The sequence below is a fragment of the Gracilinanus agilis genome, chromosome 2, assembly GCF_016433145.1.
Source record: "Gracilinanus agilis isolate LMUSP501 chromosome 2, AgileGrace, whole genome shotgun sequence".
In the NCBI taxonomy this organism is placed as follows: Eukaryota; Metazoa; Chordata; class Mammalia; order Didelphimorphia; family Didelphidae; genus Gracilinanus; species Gracilinanus agilis.
In genome coordinates this window covers 414092346-414111851 of record NC_058131.1, presented here as the reverse complement: position 1 = coordinate 414111851, position 19506 = coordinate 414092346, and the positions used below count along the sequence as shown (strand labels likewise).

General features: G+C 35.9%; 1 protein-coding gene across 1 annotated transcript in view; it reads left to right on the top strand.

Moving 5' to 3' along the window:
* The first annotated feature begins 15007 nt into the window (after positions 1-15007).
* SETD3 (SET domain containing 3, actin histidine methyltransferase) overlaps positions 15008-19506 on the top strand; it is an 85229-nt gene continuing 80730 nt past the window's right edge. Inside the window, exons 1-3 of the mRNA XM_044664589.1 lie at positions 15008-15021; positions 15161-15270; positions 16398-16490. Coding sequence (XP_044520524.1) covers positions 15008-15021; positions 15161-15270; positions 16398-16490 — 217 coding nt within the window. The remainder of the gene's footprint in view (positions 15022-15160; positions 15271-16397; positions 16491-19506) is intronic.

Sequence of the window (19506 nt, the reverse complement as noted above, 5' to 3'; positions counted from 1 at the left end):
AGATTGAGAAGAGAGGATGGTCTAGAACAAACTCTTTGAGGAATCCTACTCTTAGTGTGTGGAAGAAGAGGATGATATAACAAAAGAGATAAATTTGGAGTGATAAGACAGATGGAAAGAGAACAAATAAAGCAATGCCACAGAAGTCAAGGGATTAGAGAGTGTCCAGGAGAGGGTGGTCAACAATATCAGGAGATATGTAAGGAACAAGGAGGATGAAGACTAAGAAAAGGAGAATGGATTTAGTGCTTAAGACATCATTGGTAACTCTTGTAGAGAGCTTGTGCTGTCAGTTGAATTTTGGCACTAGAAGCTAGGTTGCAGGGGATTGTCAGTGAGAAGGAGAAATAATATTAGATTTACTTAAGTGAATGGCAGGGTCAAGTGAAGTGTTTTGTTTTAAAGGATGGGTCAGATTTTTTTTTTTTTTATTCTGGGACTCCAGTCTAAGAGCATAGGGCCACAACCAGTAAGGCAATGGGTCGCTCAGGGTCACCCAGCTGGGAAGTATCTGAGCCCGGATTTGAACCTAGGACCTTTCGTCTCTAGGCCTGGCTCTCAATCCACTGAGCTAGCCCAGCTGCCCCTACTTTAGGTTGCAGTTTCTTTAGCAGATGTAGTTTTTACAGGGTGGGGTTGCTAGCCCCACGCCCAACCCTCCTCCTTTTTTCATCCGGGCTAGGGACCGTCCTTAGCCCAGGAGTGGTAAGGGTGGGCGATAGGGGTCAAGTGACTTACCCAAGGTCACACAGCTGGAAGTGTCCGAGGCCGGACTTGAACCTAGGACCTCCAGTCTCTAGGGTCAGATATAGGTATGTTTATTGGTGCCTGTAGGGAAGGAAATATTGAAGAGAAAGAGAATGGTTGAACATGTAGCCTTCTGGAGAGAATAGGATCAAGAGCATAGTTCCCAACATATTGAGCCCCCTCCCTGCTCTGTAGGGCAGTTATAAGAAAACAGACAAGATTTACCCAGGATAAGGTGTGGATGGATTTCACTGGCAGAAATAATTATATCAAAGTAATCAAATTCAAATCCTAACTTGGTACCATATGGGGTCAGGGGACCTACCTGACCCCTTGAAGCTTTAATTGGAACTAAAGATTGTATTTAAACTACTATTTTAAGTAATAGAGTATAAAATGGGACAGGTGAGTCAATTTTTATTAAGGACTCCTCTTCAATATTGCAAAGGTTACTTACCAGTTCTAGTATCACATTAAAAAAAAGTTTTCTTTTTGGCTTTAAAGTTTTTCAAATCCTAACCTCTTCCTATCTTTCCAATTTATTTATACTTTTTTCTACACACTCTTCAACTCAGCTACACTAGTCTACTTACTATTCCTTGCACACAATTCTTCCCTACCTCTGCCTCTCTTTTCTTGGCTTCCTTCAAGTCTCAATTCAAATACAGCCTTCTGCAGGAGGCCTTTCCCATCCCCCAAACTGCCTTTCCTTATGAGATTACCTTCTAACTACTCTGTATAAGCCTTATATGTACCTAATTGTTTACATGTTGTCTATCACATTAGAATGAGAGCTACTATCTTAAGTGTGAATGTATCTTGTCCCCTCAAATTATAAACTTATTAAGTCTAAGGGATATGGCTTAAATTATTGTATCTTCTACAATACATTAGATTGTCCTGTGCCCTGTAGGTGCTTAAATAAATTACAGATGTCCCAAAAGACTTAGTGCAGTTTAAGCTATTAAACCCTTAAAAACTTTTAAGCTATTGATGCTTAAAACTGACCTAAGACTTAGGTTTTCCTGATTTTGAGGACAGTTCCCCTATTCCCCCTTACATCATATTGCCTCTCACCAGAAAAATGTTACGTTTTAAAATATGTTTTTTTGTTTCCAGAGATTGGGATCATTACAAGTACTATACAGTTTCTTAAAACTATATTTCTCTTTTCTTCCAAGAGTTCTTCCAAAGGATTCATCTTCCTTTCTAATTCTGAACCATCTACAGGATCTCGTTTTATAGTGTGTGTGTGTGTGTGTGTGTGTGTGTGTACATACTCCATATAACTATCATAGTCTCAACAATAGATTTTTTTGTTTTTCCCACTTGTATTTTCCTTTGTCATTTTCATTTAGGAGACCGATGTTCTCTGGGACTTGATGTAATCAGAACTTTATCCTCAATAAACAAGAACATCTATATGACCTCTTTATAGCTAAATATAAAATTAAAAATAACCCTCTTTCATTTGAACTCAGTGCTGGACATTCTTTATTACAATAACAAATACTTTTAATGAACCTATGCCTCCCTAATAATAATTGAAAGGTTGTCAAATCAAGTTATCTCTGTTGTGTTTGCAACCTTTCCTGTTCTAAAAGTCTTGTGTAATTTCAGCACAGAAATGGGAGACACTCTGCTTCAGTAGAACTTCTAGGAGGAGACTCCAATGAATCAAATGGCCTTTTTTAGACAACAAATGAGCACAATGAGATATTTTTCTATTTCTACTCTATAGTCAACCACATGACTGTTCAAATCAGGTTCATTATAGAACACAATTTAAAAAAATACATTCTCATCAAGGATTCCCAGAAGTATGTAGACTTGTGTTCTTACAGAGATTGAAATTGTTCAAAAATAAGTAATCTTTGTATTAGATTATAATTAGAAATTTTAAAATAATCTTATAGGTTGGCAGCCACAGATATCTTCTGATTTGTCATTTCCTATTAGCAACAATGATTTTTTTTTTGTAAGCACCAATATCCTTCCCTCTCCATGATCCTTTCATGCTCCCTAACTTGTGTTATTTCTAGTGGACCTCCCCCCATTATATACCCAGTTTGGTCTGGCTGCTTTTCCCATCATAGATTTCTTGAATGTGATTTTTAAATTTAAATGTTTATTTTTAAAGCACAGAGACTTTAATTTCTTTTTTGATTCAATTCCAAATTCTTTCCCTACTCCTCCCAAACACAATGACAAGGCCAAAACAACAAAACAAAACAAAAAACAATAAAACTATTTAATGGGATTTCTACTTCTTCATGAAGTTTCCTGATGTTAAGATGTTTAGAACTCAAGTATGGGTTTTGTTGATAGAGAAAAAAATTTTTGGATAAATTTTGACAGATATTTTCTATTTTTTTGTGTATTTCTTCCCCTTCCAAACTCCTGCCCTCCAGTGTTTCTTTCTGAAATTTTCCCTGGAGTTGAGCTAGCTTAGTCAGCTCTCTCTCCAAGCTGTCTGTAAATTGTATTCTCTTTCACTACTCCTTGATGTTTTTATTAGAAGATATATTGCCCATCAACTATTTTATCATGTTCCTCTGCAAGATTTTATCAATGAGTTTATGTTCTAAACCGATGCTACTACCATTAACTCCTTATCTGTCAAAGAAATCATGCATCCTCTGTCAGAAACAATAGCTGGGTTTTTCTGGTCTCCCCATTGTGATTGATTTATATTGGTTGAGCTTTCCTAGGAAATGGTGATGGCTTATATTTTCCTTACTCATTTCCAGTTAGACACTAATAACTTGTTTAGGTTAGATTGGATCCATTTTAATTGCAGAGTAAATCTTATTTTTATCCTAATTTGATTGGTTTTTAACTACCCTGGGAAGGTTAATAGCATAAAATCAGGTTGCTTTGGGCCTAGTATTCTCGAGTGCAACCTGTTTTTGCTTTTGAAAATTGGGAAGTTGTTATTAGTAATTCAAAAATATTAAAACAACAGCAACAATTATAATAATACCTGACATTTATATGACACCTATAATAGCATTATGAAAAAATGCTCCAAATGACTAATAATAAGAGAAATGCACATTAAAACAACCCTTAAATACCATTTCACACCTTTCAGCTTAACTAAGATGAAAAAGGAAATGACAAATGCTGGAGTGGATGTTGGAAATCAGGTACACTAATTCACTCTTGGAGGATCTAGAAAAAAAAGAGTTAGGGGACTATGTCATTGTGCTATGAGAAGCTCAAAAGTCTAATTAATGACAGAACACTCATGGATACATGAAAAATCATAGAAACTGGTTTTATTCAACAAATTGAATGTTTATTTTGATACTTCAAAGATATAACAGGTTCTTGCTCCCCTTCAGCTTTAGTAGCAGTCTTGTAGTTTATAGTAGATACTGCAAAATTCATTAGCAACACAAAATAAACATACCAATAGAATAGGTAAGTATTAGGAAGGATTTTGAAGGGGGAAATTCTGTAGGAGTGACAGTTTTTATAGAAGATACAGGACTTAAAGAGTCTGGTTTTCAAAGATCTATTATTTGAACAGGCAGAGGGGAAGAGAGGGGCATATATGTAAGAAATATTTTATAAACAAAGATAGCAGTAAGCAAGGTATACTCAGGGGACAGTCAGATCCAGTTAGCCAAATTGGAGCTGAGTAATTTATGTCAGATAGTAGGGGGACATCATCATAGCATTGAATGCCAAGAGGCAATGTGGAATAGTGGACAGAGAATTGACCATGCCCCCTGGAAAACTTGGGTTCCTCTTCTCACATACTAGTTATATATTTGACCTTAAAGTCACTTAATCTCTTAGGCTTTGAACAGTTTTCTTTTCTCTTAAATTCTTTTTCTTTTCCTGTTCCATGCTCTCCCTTCCTCTTCTCCCACTCAATGAGATGACAACAAACACAAAACCTATTATAAATATGTTTAGTTACAAAAAACATTTTCACATTGGTCCTGCTATAAAACAAAAGCAAAAAATATATATATTATTCAGTTTGTACTCAAGAGTCTATCAGTTCTCTATCTGGAGTTGGATAATATGTTTCATCTTGAGCTCTTTGGAATTGAGGTTGTTGTGTTGGTTAGTGTTATTAGAACTAGTTACTAAATCTTTTAAGGTTAATTGTCTTTACAATATTGCTATTACCTAGCAGTAGATTGTTTTCCTAGTCCTACTCACTTTACATTGCCTCAGTTCATATAGGTCTTCCCAGGTTTTTCTGAAATCATTCCCTTCATCATTTCTTATAGCATAAAATTATTCCATTGCATTCACATACTGTCATTTTTTTTAGCCATTCCCTAATAGATGAATATCCCCTCAGTTTACAATTCTTTGCTGCCACAAAAAGAAGTTTGGTAAATACTTGTTTACATATACATACTTTTCCTCTTTGATCTCTTTGAAGTATAGCCCTACCAGATGTACTGTTTTGTCAAAGGTATATACAGTTTAACAATCTCTGGGTCATAGTTACAGATTGCTTTCCAGAATGTTTGCAATAGTTCACAGATACTCTAAGAGTGAATTAGTGTACCTGCTTATTAATATTCCCACTAGTCAGAGTTATTTTGATATGTATTTCTCTAATTAATTGTGATTAAGAGTATTTTTTCATATACTGAATCACGAACAGAATTATTGTTTTTATGATTTGTTCTTTGACTCACTCATTCTTTAGAATTGCATTATTTAGTTTCCAATTAATTGTTAATCTGCTTCAGGAGACCTTTGTTGAGTATAACTTTTATTCCATTATAGTTAGAAAAAGATACATTTAGTATTTCTGCTTTCCTGCATTTGTTTGTGAGATTTTAATGCCAGAATACAGGGCTAGTTTTTGTTTTGTGGAGGTGTGAGGCACATTTGAGAAATGGTCCCTTTATTCCTATTCAGTATTCTCTAGAGGTCTATCAGCAAACTTTTCTCAAATTCTATTCCTCTCTCTAATGTCTTTTTTGTTTATTTTGTGGTTAGATTTACAAAGGTCCAAGAGTGGTAAATTGAAGTCCCCTACAGTTTTGCTCTTGATTTACTCTCGTAATTCATTTAACTTTTAAGAATCTGGATTTTGTACTATTAGTTCTTGTTAAATATGATATTGCTATTAATTCAATGTCTTTGGTATCTTTTAGTCTGATTATTTTAATTAGGCCAGTTTATGATAGCCACCATTGCCTTTTTTACTTCAGCTGAAGCAAAACAGATTTTGTTCCACTTCTATTTTCTGACTCTTATGTACATCTGTTTCAAGTGTATTTCTTATAAACAATATATTTTTGGATTTTGGTTTCCAATCTTTTCTGATATGTTCTTTTGTATCATAGGTGAGTTCATTCCATTTGCATTCACAACTATGACTGCCAACTGTGTATTTCCATCTTATTTTCTTAACTTTTTCTTTTTGTTTCCTTCTCAAAAGTCTGTTTTGGTTTTGGTCACCACTTCTTTCCCTCTTATTCCACCTTGAACTTTCTCTCACCCATTTGCCTCCTATTTCCTCCTTGCATAAGATGAATTTATGTACCTAAATGGGTGTATGTGTATTCTTTCCTCCTTGAGTCATTTCAGGTGAGAATGATATTCAAGTATTTACCTCTCTTCCCTCTGCCTCTTCCATTATATGAACTCTTGCTTGTTCACCCTATTTATTTATGTCTTTTTCTGCCCTTCCACTATTTTCATAGCTCATTCTAAGGGACTCTTTAAGTTTTAGGGGCTTTCTAGGTAGTATGATCCAGAGAAAGGTTTTGCTCACTGCTCTCTTAGTCTGTGCTCTGCAAGTTCCTTACTCATGTTTGGGTCTGTTGGATTATGTGTGGTTGAGTTTCAGTAGATTGCTGCTATATTCATTCACTGTTAGCCTGCCAGGGGGTTCATTGCTGCTGAACTGCTTGACTTTTGGTCTTAAGTTTCTTGTCTTAATTATTTTATTGTAGGCTTACATGCAGAGCTAAAAGTTAGAATTGTGTTTCCTCTCTGCTCTTGGACTAAGAGCTATAGAGCTACCTTTTTGGAACTTATTACTTGTTCTGTACATACCTAGGGTCTCTTTCATTCTCAAGCATTCATTTCTGCTCTGGAATTGTGCCTTGGGTAATGGACAACAGAAGTGCCCCCTGTTCCTTTTCCCAGTGCAGGATAATGTGTTCTCTGGGATCTCTTTTCTATCCCAGTGCTTCCAACACTAGTGTTCATTCTCAGCCCCATTATTGTTCCTAAGCACTAGAATGCTTTTCACCTCTGCTTTCCTGTATTCCTGGCCAATTCCTCCCCTAGTCTTTGCAGACCTCTGACTTCTTAAGCTTCCCTGAACTAGAGAAATGATTCATTTTGACTTTTTTCTTGGCTTGTCCTATCAGATTTGGTCTGGCATTTTTCTAGATTGTTGTGGAGGAGGTAAATTGGGTGAGCTGGACAAAAATGCTTATTCTTACTTTTTCATCTTGATTCTATCTCTCTAGTTAATTTTCCAAGAAATTGCAGAGAACGTGACAATCTGCATTAGTAAAGGGAGTATCTGTACCCAGTAATTTCCTATGTGTGAAATCATAAGTTCAATCCCTTCAAGGCCCTGTTGAATCCAAAACAATTTGAATTTTGTTTTCCAGGCAGTGAGATACCCCTAAAAGGTTTTGTTTTTATATTTCAGAGCAACATAATGAAATAATGGCTTACATTTATATAGCTCTTTAAAATTTCCTTCTCTCTGACTTCTTACCTGTGTCTTTACCTTTTCCTCCTTGCCACCATCCAGGCCCTTAGGGTTCTCTTCCTTCCTCTCCCAGGGCTAGAGTTTAATATTTAGATGACAGATCCTAGACCCCATCACCCCTCTCCCTCAATTGAATTGTCCTGAATCATAGTTTTGGCTATTTGTAAATCTGGCTTCCAGGGTCATAAAGCTATAGACCAGGAACATGAGGAATATAAAAGAAAGGGGGAAGTTTATACCAAGATGGTGGCCTGACTGGGAAGTAGACCACTCAGCTCATATAGCCTCACTTGTTCTAGCATAATTCCGAAGTTTGCCCCAGATTCAGTAATAATCAAGAAATTTAGTGAGAAACTATGAATAACTTTTTCTAGCCCAAAACTGCAGAGAAAATTTGTCAGAAATCCATAAGCATTTAGGGCAGGGGTTGGCAACCTTTTTGGCCATGAGAGCCATAAACGCCACATTTTTTAAAATGTAATTTCGTGAGAGCTGTACAGCGCTCATAGTGCGCGCTCCTGTAACAGCGCCTGAAAAAAAATTGACTTTATGGCTCCTGCAGAAAGAGCCAAATCTGGCCCTCAAAAGAGCCAGATATGGCTCGAGACCCATATGTTGCGACCCCTGATTTAGGGAGTCCCCACCTGCAAAGCCATTAGCAAGGGAAGGTTATTTCCTAGTGCAGAGTTAAGATATATGTAGCTTGCAAGACTCAGTGAATGGAGCCAAAAAAAGTGGAAGGCTCCTCTGAAATACTAGGATAGGGACCTTGGAAGCGATCAGTAACAGCAGGAGACAAGGACAGTATAGGTCCAAGGACTCTGAAGTAATCTAATTCTTTCAGAGAAGGCCCCCTGAAGAAGTACACTGAACTTCAAATATTTATGAGTAAGTCAAAGAAAACACCAACCAGTATAAAAATTGTTGCAAGTCTAGAAATCAAGAAAGTAGAGGATCAAAGGAAGAGATTGGTTTTTCATAGGTTTTACACGGATATCTAGGAGAAATCAAGCAAAAGATAAAACCTTGGCGAAAAGAATTGGAAAGAAAACAAATAACTTGGAACAAAAAAAATTCCTATCTAAGAAACTGATTCCCCTCCCAAACTAGAATTGAACAAATAGATTTCATGCAATAGCAAGAAATATTATAACAAAATCAAAAGATTAAAAAACAAACAGAAGAAAATGTAAGACATCTGATAGTAAAAATAATTAATCTGGATAAGAGGTCAAAAAGAGACAATATAAGAATCACTGGACTACCTGAAAAGCAAGATTTTTTAAAAAGCTTTTATACAATATTTCAAGAAATTGTACATTTAGAGCTGAATCCATTTCAAACTTATTATGGCATATGGCACCATATTTTAGTCTAATCCTAATTTTTGACAGAATGTTTTCCAATTTTCCTAGTAATTTTTGTCATATAGTGAATCTGTTAGATACTGTTTACTATCTTTGTTTTACAAATAAGAAAACTGAATCCCAAAGAGGGTGAACTAGGGTCATACAGATAATCATGTATAGGAAATAGGATTTTTAACTCATTGCCTTATTCTAAATCTAGGCTTTTCCCCAGTATGCTAGGAAGACTAAAATCTGTTGGCAGCCGTGTTGGATAGAATGAAGAGAAAAAGAGGCTGGAGGTGAGGGGATGGGGGAGTGGAATCCAGTTAGTCTGTTTCTTGAACTTATGAGAGCCTGGAGCAGAGTTGTCAGTCAGTCATTAAACATTTAGGTGGCACAGTGGATAAAGTGCTGGGTCTGGAGTCAGGAAGACTCATCTTGCTGACTTCAAATCAAGCCTCATACACTGAACCCTTTGTAACCCTGCTCAAGTCTTTACCTTAGTTTTCTCATCTGTAAAATAATCTAGAGTGGGAAATGGCAAACTACCCTAAAATCCTTGCCAAGAAAACCCCTTATGGGGTCACCAAGAGTTGGACATCTTTGAAAATGACTGAATGACAACAGAGCACCTGCCTGCTCCATGCCAGATACTATGCTTTAAGTGCCTGGGGATATAGAGAAAGGTAAAAGACAACCTTTTTCTTTCAAGGAGCTTACAGTCTAATGGGAAAGATAACATGCAAACTAAGTACAAACAAATTGTTTCCCACCTAGTACATTTAATAGTTCCTCTTACAGTCTCTTTTCACATACTTTTTTACAGGTCTATGGTTTCAGATTGGATATCTGATTCACAAAATTCTCTGATTAAAGACAACTCATTCTAAATCATAGACAACAATGTACAAATAGGTAGAGCCTATTTTGTAGCAGGTGATGAATCATGTTTATAGTGTGATTGAGTATAAAATAATATCAATAGCTTAATTTTTTTCCCTCAGGGCTATTAAGTGTGAAGGGGATTTATTTTTATAGTTTACCATTGAAGTGATGCTCTTTATTTGTTCAGAGCCTCACACAGCAGAACATCTTGCCAACAGTGTTAAAGGGAGAATATCTGTTAAACTCATCACTGATAATGTTTTGGTTCAGGGCTTTTTGCCAAGCTGGTTGATTTTGCTATATTTGGGAGTGTGTGGCTTTATTCTTTAGACTAGACTTCCCTAAATTTTGAGGTTAGTTTTTTTGTTTTCATTTTATGTAAAAATCAACAGTTCACTGAAATGTCACTGGTAGGTACAAAGTGGTAGGTACAAATACCAGATGATTTCATCCCAAACAAAGCTATTATCTTTAGATTTTGTATTTTGTTGTCAATGAAAAAATATATGTTGGGATTTTGGGCTGGTTTTATATAAATGTGTGTGCGTGTTTAATGAATGAATGAATAAAAAAAGCATTGAAGTACTTTTTTGATGTTTTGTTGTTCAGTCATTTCAGTTGTGTCCAATTTTTCTCAACTTTACTATATTCCAAACTCTTCTAAGTGACTGGGATAATAATACAAATGGGGGGGAAGGGAGAAACCCAGTTCTACCCTAGAGGATCTTGCTTGAGAGACACTACACTTATAGGAGACAGGTGGCCAGGGGGTCTTGTTTTATTTTGGAAAGTTAACAGCTGATTATGTGGAGCTTTAGAGAAGTAGTTTGTATGTTCTTGATAATTGTTTTCAAGCTATCTAAATTTATGTGTTTATACTTCCTCTTTTTAATTTCAAAGACCTATACTTTCTCAGTTTTAATCCTTTTGGGGCTTTCTAGCTGCCAATTCTTTCTGTAGGAGTTAACAGCCTCCTAATTGGTCTGCTTGTTTTCATTTTCTCAAGCCTTCTTCAAGTTATCTTCCATACAAAAGCCATCTTCCAAAGGTCTGGTTTGTCCAATAGCTCCCCATTGCTTTTCTGATCAGATAAAAACTCCTCAGCCTGATTTTTAAGGTCTTCCACAAACTGGTTTCAAATTACCCTTTTTTCCCCCATATTACTCTCCTCTAGATATTCTAAATTCTAGCCCAGTGGTTCCCAAACTTTTTTGGCCTACTACCCCCTTTCCAGAAAAAATATTACTTAGCCCCCTGGAAATTAATTTTTAAAAAATTTAATAGCAATTCATAGGAAAGATAAATGCACCTGTGGCCATCACCACCCCCCTGGATCGCTGCAGCACTCACCAGGGGGTGGTAGTGCCCACTTTGGGAATCACTGTTCTAGCCAATCTGGATTGCTTGTTCTCAAATGAGGATATTGGACTAGATGCCCTTGGAGGTATGTCAATCTAAAACTGAGATACAGTTCTATATTTAAGGTAATGTGGTCCCATATGATCATCCACATTAGTATGTTGGTATATTGCATTTCAGTCATTTCAGTCATGTCCAAATTTATGACCCCATTTGAGGTTTTCTCTGCAAAGATATTGGAGTGGTTTACCATTTCTTCCCCAGCTCATTTTCCAGATGAGGAAATTAAGACAAACAGGGTTAAGTGACTTGCCCAGGGACCCCAAAGCCAGTAAGTGTCTGAGACTAGATTTGAACTCAGGAGTATGAGTCTTCCTCACTCCAGGACCACCTAGCTGTCCAACTTTTTGTACAGGCTGACCTTTTTGCTGCAAATTTACTCTTTCTTCAGTTTTATCCCTTAAGATACTCATCTTGGTTCAAGGCTTAACAAAACTGTCACCTTTTTTATGAAGTCTTCCCTGAACTACTCATAATAAGGGGAAGTGTGTGGTGGAAAGAGTCATAGATTTGGAATCAAATGATATGGATTCAAATGTGACTTCTGTGTGACCTTTGGCAAGTTTACTTAACCTATTACATTCTCAGTTTTTCCTTCTGAGAGGACTTGATAAGAGGGTTGGATTAGATGCCATTCAAGGTTTCTTCCTGCTCTAAATCTATATTTCTGTGCATCTGTCTGTGTGATTAAAAAGACCACTTGTTAGCAATCAAGTGTCTTGCACAGTGCTTTTTCATTTTGTAGGTTCTGGTTTCATCTTTTTTCCTCTCTTCTGTGATTAGTCCAAAGTTTTGAAAGAATCTTCAAAATTCCTTATCACACACTAGATAGTTCTTCTGTATCTGATTGCATAACATTATGTAGTTAAACCTCGTAGTTTGAGTATCTTCAGAGCATTTCTTCTGGCCTTTCCTAACAGGTGGCTGATCCTCTGAGCTTATAATACCCTAAATATTTGGTCATCTTGTTCTTGTGTATTTTCTTCTTGTGACCAGCCTAGTGAATTTGCATTGTATCCAATCTGGTGATTACTTCATTTCTCATTCTATTAGGGTGGCTCTCTACAATCCCCAAACCTTAATTGTTAGAGGATTTTGTAAATCATGTAATTCCTGGATTTCTACAGTAATCTCTTAATTTATAGTTTCATTAATTTCTTCATTATGTTGTGTTCAATGTTTTTTTTTTTTACTATTGTTTTGGTTTCAATCTGATTTCATTTGTGTAGGGAGTTTCTACTGAGAAAACTTCCTCCACTGTTGCAGTCAAGCAACAGTTCTGCTATTTACAGTCAGAATAATAATGCCTGGGACATTGAGAGGTTCAATATCATAGAGCCAGGCTATGTCCAACATTTTACTTGAATCCACATCTTTCTTACTGAGGCAGCTTCCCATTCACTACGCCACAGCAACTTTTGGGTAGATTTGTTGTACTTTTTCTGTCATTTCAGTCATGTTTGACTCTTTGTAACCCCAATTGGGGTTTTCATGACAAAGATAATAGAGTGGTTTGCCATTTCTTTCACTTGCTTATTTTACAAATGAGGAACTGAGACAAACAGGTTAAGTGATTTGTCCAGATTCACACAGCTTATAAGTATCTGAGGCCAGATTTGAATTTAGGAAGATGAGCCTCCTGATTTTAGGTCAGCCACTCTACACACTGCTTCTCCCCAGGTACTCTGAGCTCATATTAGTTGTCTTTTATAAAGCATTATTTTCTTTCACTTCTCCTAAAAACTTACAGTAACTTAGATCAAATCAAACTCTCCAGCTTAGTATTTAAGGTTTTTCTTCAATTCAGCAAGTATTTATTAATGTTGCATGGGTATGGAGAACATGCTAGTTTTCGGAGAGGTCTCATTGACTTTCATTTTCACCCTTCTTTAGTTTTCTGTAAGTTTAACTAAAGTCTCTGCTCTAATGGAGTTTGCATTGCTAGTCTTTGGGTAGTACTGCCTTTCTTATTTAGCCATATTTCCCACTCTTTTTTGACATGACATACTAGCTTCAACTGTTTCCTTTGTACACTTCTTCTACTATTTGAACTTATTCTTTCCTTTGCCTTTCATCAGTCCTCTCCCTTCACTAATCTAAATCCTTTATTTTCTTCAAGTTCACTTCTTGCATGAAGTTCTCAAGCTAGCATTACCTCATGTCTTTACATTCCCCAAATTGCTTTAACACTTTTTTGTATGAATTTTGCATCCTTATCCTCAATTGTTTATTTTGCTTTAATTATTTTATTATTTATATGAAAGGTGAAACTACATCTTTGAAGTCCTACAAGAATCAGATCAAGAAGAGATTTGGTAAAAAGAGTATTAGATTAGTGAGAGTCAAGAAAACTGTTGGTCTAATGCCCATATGTTCCTTCCTCTCTTTCTTTCCCCTCCCTATATTTACTTTTTGAGTTTTTCTTTTCTTGTCTAGTCCATTTATTTCATTTGATATCAGCTGTATGACTTTGAGTAAATCACGTCCACTTTCTGAGTCTTCATTTTTTCATCTGTCAGGTTAGGATTTTTGATTTCAGTGATGTCTCAGGTTCCCTCTACTTCTAAAATTCTGCTTTCAGTTTATTTGATGTCATTTGGTCCCATATTGTTTCCTCTGAAAAAGTGTAAACAACTTGAGAAGTTGGCATTGTTTCATTTTTGTATCTGTATCCCTATGCTAGGAATATGATTAAACTTCCCTCATTGGTAAAAAGAAGATCATAAGATGATTTTTGAGATAGATGGGATCGTAGAGATTATGTAGTTCAAAATCCTCTTTTTTTTATAGGTGAGGATATAGAGGCCTTGTAGCATTAAAGGGAGTTGTCCAAGGTTACCCAGGTACTAAGGAGCAAAACCAGACTTGGCACTTAGATATTCTGATACCAAATTTAGTGCTCTTGCCACTGCTCCTTCATCACTCTGAACTACTCTACTTTTCAGTTTTCTCTCTTCTCAGATCTACTGTTTCTTCTATTGATCCTTCTCATGATGCTCAGTCTTACAATTCTTTCTTATTCTTTCAGTACTCCAAACCAAATATAGCTTTGATTGATCTATGAATCCTTCTTGTCCTTCATATTTACCTGTTTCCATCTTGTGAAACCCCAACTATAGGCAATTTCTACTGCCTAGTTTTTGAATCTGCCTCATTTTTTTTTTTAATACTAGTTAAACTCTGGTATTCCTTCTGGTTCTAAATAAAGTGATCCTTTTAAAGCTAGATGAAGAATAAAATAAACATTTCTGTGCTCAAGTGGCTAGTTTGTTGTATATATGTAAGTCAGATCTGTAACTAGGGTAAGATGATCAGGGCCACTGATATTTAGAGGGATCTGGAGCACTTATGCTAGTTACTTCAGCAATATGTAGATTGTGCTTAGCCCCTAGCTTGCATGAATGACTTGTTAAAAAAGGAAGCTAGGAGATGGCCTATGCCCTTGGTCTTTTCTTTCTCCAATCCTAGTTCCAACTCTGGCCAAGTAGCCTCTGTGGATCCTAGCATCTCTTTCTTTCCCCTACAGGGCTGTTTCAGTCCCCTTCTTCTTGATATACATAGGGCTCTAGATGTGACTTTTCCCTGCAACTGAATTTATTTTAAAATGTTGAAATCTGAAAATGTTTCTTGCTGCTTGCTGGGGTCACCAATTACTAATTGTAGCTCTTTGGGGTATAGTCTCTATAGTTACCTACTTATTAAATGTAGCCTGTGGAAATTTTTTATTTGTTAATTTTTTTTAATTTTAGAGTAAAACTTTCCTAACTGCAGTTGTTATAAGTGAAAAAGTAATGAGCTTTTCTTCCAGAGAGTGCAAAGCAGTCTTTCTTTCATTGAGATCCAAAATACTAACATTTGCTGCACACTTTTTTCTGGAAGGAAACTTCAGGATATGGCAACTTCTTGGTAAGAAATAACTATTAATGTCCTCTTAAAGTCTAAGAGTAAGACATTGCCACCTCATATTTATATTATTTTATTTTGTTTCTTAGTAACCGGCAATAATTTATTGCTTTTTGTATTTATTTCCCTCTCACTCCACTAGTCAGAAGATGGGTAAGAAGAGCCGAGTGAAAACTCAGAAATCAGGCACTGGCGCAACAGCAACAGTGTCTCCAAAGGAAATGCTGAACCTAATTAGTGAACTCTTGCAGAGTAAGTTTATTTTTCAAAATGTCAGGAAATCTTTTTCTTAAGTAGGATTTTTGAATTTTTACTGCTTTTACTCTGATATGAAAAGTATTATTTGATTTTTTTAGTAACTAGAATAAAAAGTATAACCATGACCAGTTTTACAGTATTCATGTGAGTTACCCACTTTCGGACTTTCCCATGACATATTTTTATTTGCAACTTTGTTTCCTATCCACTTTATTTCTAGTGTATATCCTGCTTCCTTATTCCTTCCATTCCACATCCCAAGACCTCTACTCCTATTACTTGGCATGTGCCATAGTTTGAGCAAATTCATTTTAATGTTGTCCTAAGCAAAATATAATTGGGAGGGTACATTTATTGCTCACAAGATCTAATGCTTTCTAAAGCTTAATAAAAGTAATTTTGGGAGAATGCCAGCTATTAACAATTGAGAATTTTAACTACATGCAAACTTGATAGATAATGGTTTTTGTAAACACAAAGTAAGTATTTGTGATTTCTGGGTGACTATTCAGATATAAAAGACAGTGAGAGGTATGCATACTGGGTAGAGATCCAGTCTCAATACCAGGAATAGGTAGGTTCAAGTCTTGCCACTGGCAAATAATTCCTTTGTGACCTGGACAAGTCACTTACCTTTCATTGCTCTAGTCAATTCTTTAAGACTATAAGTTACAGAGATGATGCTGTCTTGCATTGGTAGAGGGAATTTCTATACCTTGAAATTCCCAATGCAATGAAATCATAAGTCTAATTCCTGTCCTTATTCAGTTCAAAGACCTAGACATGAATGAAGAGAAAGGAGAAAAAAGGCTAATATCTGAAAGTTGGTCAAAGAATGAGCTTCATGTGGGAAAAGAAAGCAAAAAATTGGATTTCATCCAACACCCCAGTATGGACACTAGCCCTGTTATGTCTAAGATAAAGCTCTTCTCTGTGGGGAAAACCACCTATCATATTCTTTTCCTTCAGAGTTAATATACTTCTAGAAGTACCACACTTCATAACCTGGGAGATTGTTTATTCTGAATGTAGTATCTTTAAAAAATTCTTCCTTCAAAAAATTAGTTCCTCCAAGAGTGGGAAACTTTTTATTGCTTTTTTTTTTTTATTTTTTTTTCCAGAGTGTAGCAGTCCAACACCTGGCCCTGGAAAAGAATGGGAAGAATATGTACAGATTCGGGCTCTTGTAGAGAAAATCCGCAAAAAACAAAAAGGTAAATTTGAAAATATATTAGTGTATTATTTAAAGCTGTTATAACATATTGTCCTAAAATATTAATGAAATTTTTGAGGACTCCTTTGTTGCAGTTAAAAGATGGATAGCCATCTTTCAGAAATGTTTTAGAAGCAATATGGAGATTGTCCTGGATAGCTTTTACATAGTTCCTTCTGGTTCTGAGATGCTATGACTTTATTTTGGAGAATATAAGGGAATCCTAAATTTAGAAAGAATGCACTGTACATAGAATCATAGATAATCTCTAAAAAACTAAATCTAATGCCTTTTTCCCTATACTGATCTTCCTTGACTCCTCTGTAGCATTCAACATTTTCAATTACCTCCTCTTGGATTCTCTCCTCTTTTTGATGATATTGCTCTCTCCTCCTCTCTGCCCAAACATTATTAGTCTTCTTTGTTGGTTTTTCATTTGTGGCTTGTTCATTAACCATGGCTCTAGTCCCCAGGCTCTCTGTCGTAAGGCCTGGGTTTTTCTCCTCCCTTTCATTTAGTGACATCATCAATTCCTGTGGGTTCGGTCATCATCTCAATGCAGAGGATTCCCAGATCTATATCCATAATCTGCCTCCTAATCTCTAGTTAGTCATTACCAACTGATTCTTGGGCATCTCAAACTCAACCTGCCCCAAAAGAGAACTAATTATTTTCTCCTGAAATTTCCTGAACTTCTCTTATCACTGTTATGGACATGGACCACTATCCATCCAATTACACCATTTGAAACCTCTCAGTTTCATATTTGACTTATCCCACATATCCAGGCTATTGCCAAATGCTGTTGCTACCTTTACAACATCTCATGAGCATGGACCTTCTCTCCAATCACACAAGCCAATTTCAGATCCTTATCACTTCACACCTGGATTATTGCAATAGCTGTTATTTCATGCATCTTTCTATTTAGCTTCCAAAATAGTTTTTCCAAAGAGTAGTTCTGACTGTGTTACCCCTCTGCTTAATGAGTTCTTCTGGCTCCCTGTTATGTCTAAGATAAAATATTAAGTCTTCTTTTTGGCATTTAAAGCTCTTCATAATCTGATCCTTTTGTACCTTTCCATACCTTAATCAATCAATCAATCTCTCTCTCTACCCCCCATTCCTCCCCCCTCCCCCCTTTCTCTTCCCTTCCACCTTGGAATCAATAATGTTTATTGGTTCTAGGGCAGAAGAGTGTAAGGGCTAGACAATGGGGGCTAAATGACTTGCCCAGGGTCACACAGCTAGGAAGTGTCTGAGGCCAAATTTGAACCTTGGACCTACTGTCTCTAGGCCTGGCTCTCAATCCACTGAGCCACCTAGCTGCCCCCCACGGTAAGCTCTTAATAAATACTTATTAAATAACTATCAGAAAGGAGATATTTTTTTTAAAAAATGTTCATTTAGATCTGTTTTCCTATATAATGTACTCTTCATAGAAAAGATTATCTTTAACCAGTTTAGCTGTTTTTCTTCATCTCCAAGCACTTAGCTTCCTATAGGAAGCATTCAAATACCTTTCTCTCTAAAATTCATGAGTATTTTGTGAATAATCCAGCTATCTCCTCATTAAGAACTATTAAGACTGTTTTATGTTTAGGCGAATATAAATCATAACTCACATTTATAAAAATGTTTTTGTATATAATAATTATAACTCACATTAATAATAAAAGACTCTTCCAAATAAATAAACTTGATATAGGTTAACTGATAGTTATATATGCTACTTAAAGGTTTGCAAACACTTTTACGTATTTGATCTCATTTACTTATCATCACAGCAATTCTGTGAGGCAAATACTTCAGTCTTTATTATTATCATTTTACAGATGAGGAATCTGAGACTCAGAGAGGTTAAGTGACTTGCCCAGGGTCACACAGCTAGTAAGGGTCTGAGGTGGGATTGGAACCCAGGTCTTCCTGACTCCAAGTCCAGCGCCCAGGGTGCTTTTTTCACAACAACCCTATGTGGTAGGTAGTATAAATATTATCCCCATTTTATAGATGTGAAAACTGAAGCTCAGAAAAGCTCAATGAATTCCCCAGGGTTATAGTAAGAGTAAGTGGCAGAGATAAGACTAGAATCCACTTCTTCACACTCAAGAGTTCCCTTACAATTAAATATAGAGAGGTGTAAGAGTAGATTCTTCAAAACAAGATGCTTTTGAGTTTATTATAGTTATTAAGACAAAAATAACATTTTCATTAATTTGAATAATCATATAAATGCATTAATTCTCCCTTTTGCTTCTTTAAAGCATATAAAGACTAATTCAGATACCAACAAACCCCAAATCTGATTAACTTCCTGATGACTGCAGTTTAATGATTAAAATAATTTTTTATACATGCAGAGACTCCTGGTGAATAGGTAACCCTAGTTTATTCATTTTAAGCTCCCTGAGGCCAGACATTCTATTTTATTTAACTTTATCTCTCTAAAGGGCTTAATATTAGTCCCTGTTGTGGGTACTTAGTAAATGTTTAAATTTAATTGAAGAGCTATAATTTGCTAAAGTACAAACCAAAGCAATTGTTTGCTGCTCTGTAATACTCAAGAAGTAAAAAGTAAAGTGTTCTCTCAAAAAAGCCTGACTCATTTCAAAAGATGCAGTACTATGTATTATTTAAATCTAGGTTTTAGATATAGTTATGGTCAGGTAACAAGTTATTGACTTCCCTTCAAGTCCCACCTCTTAACTCTAACCTATGGCTTAATACAGACTCATCTTCTCAGGTCCTCCATTTTTCTCTCTATATAAATGATGATAATGAATTATATAAAATAAGTGAGAAATATGGGAGACAGCACTTTGAGCCTCTGGAAAATGTTTAGATCTTTTTTGGGGAGAGGGTTACAGAGTATTCTTTCTTCCTTCCTTCCTTCCTTTCTTTCTTTCTTTCTTTCTCTCTCTCTCTTTCTTTCTTTCTTTCTTTCTTTCTTTCTTTCTTTCTTTCTTTCTTTCTTTCTTTCTTTCTTTCTTTCTCTCTTTCTTTCTCTCTTTCTTTCT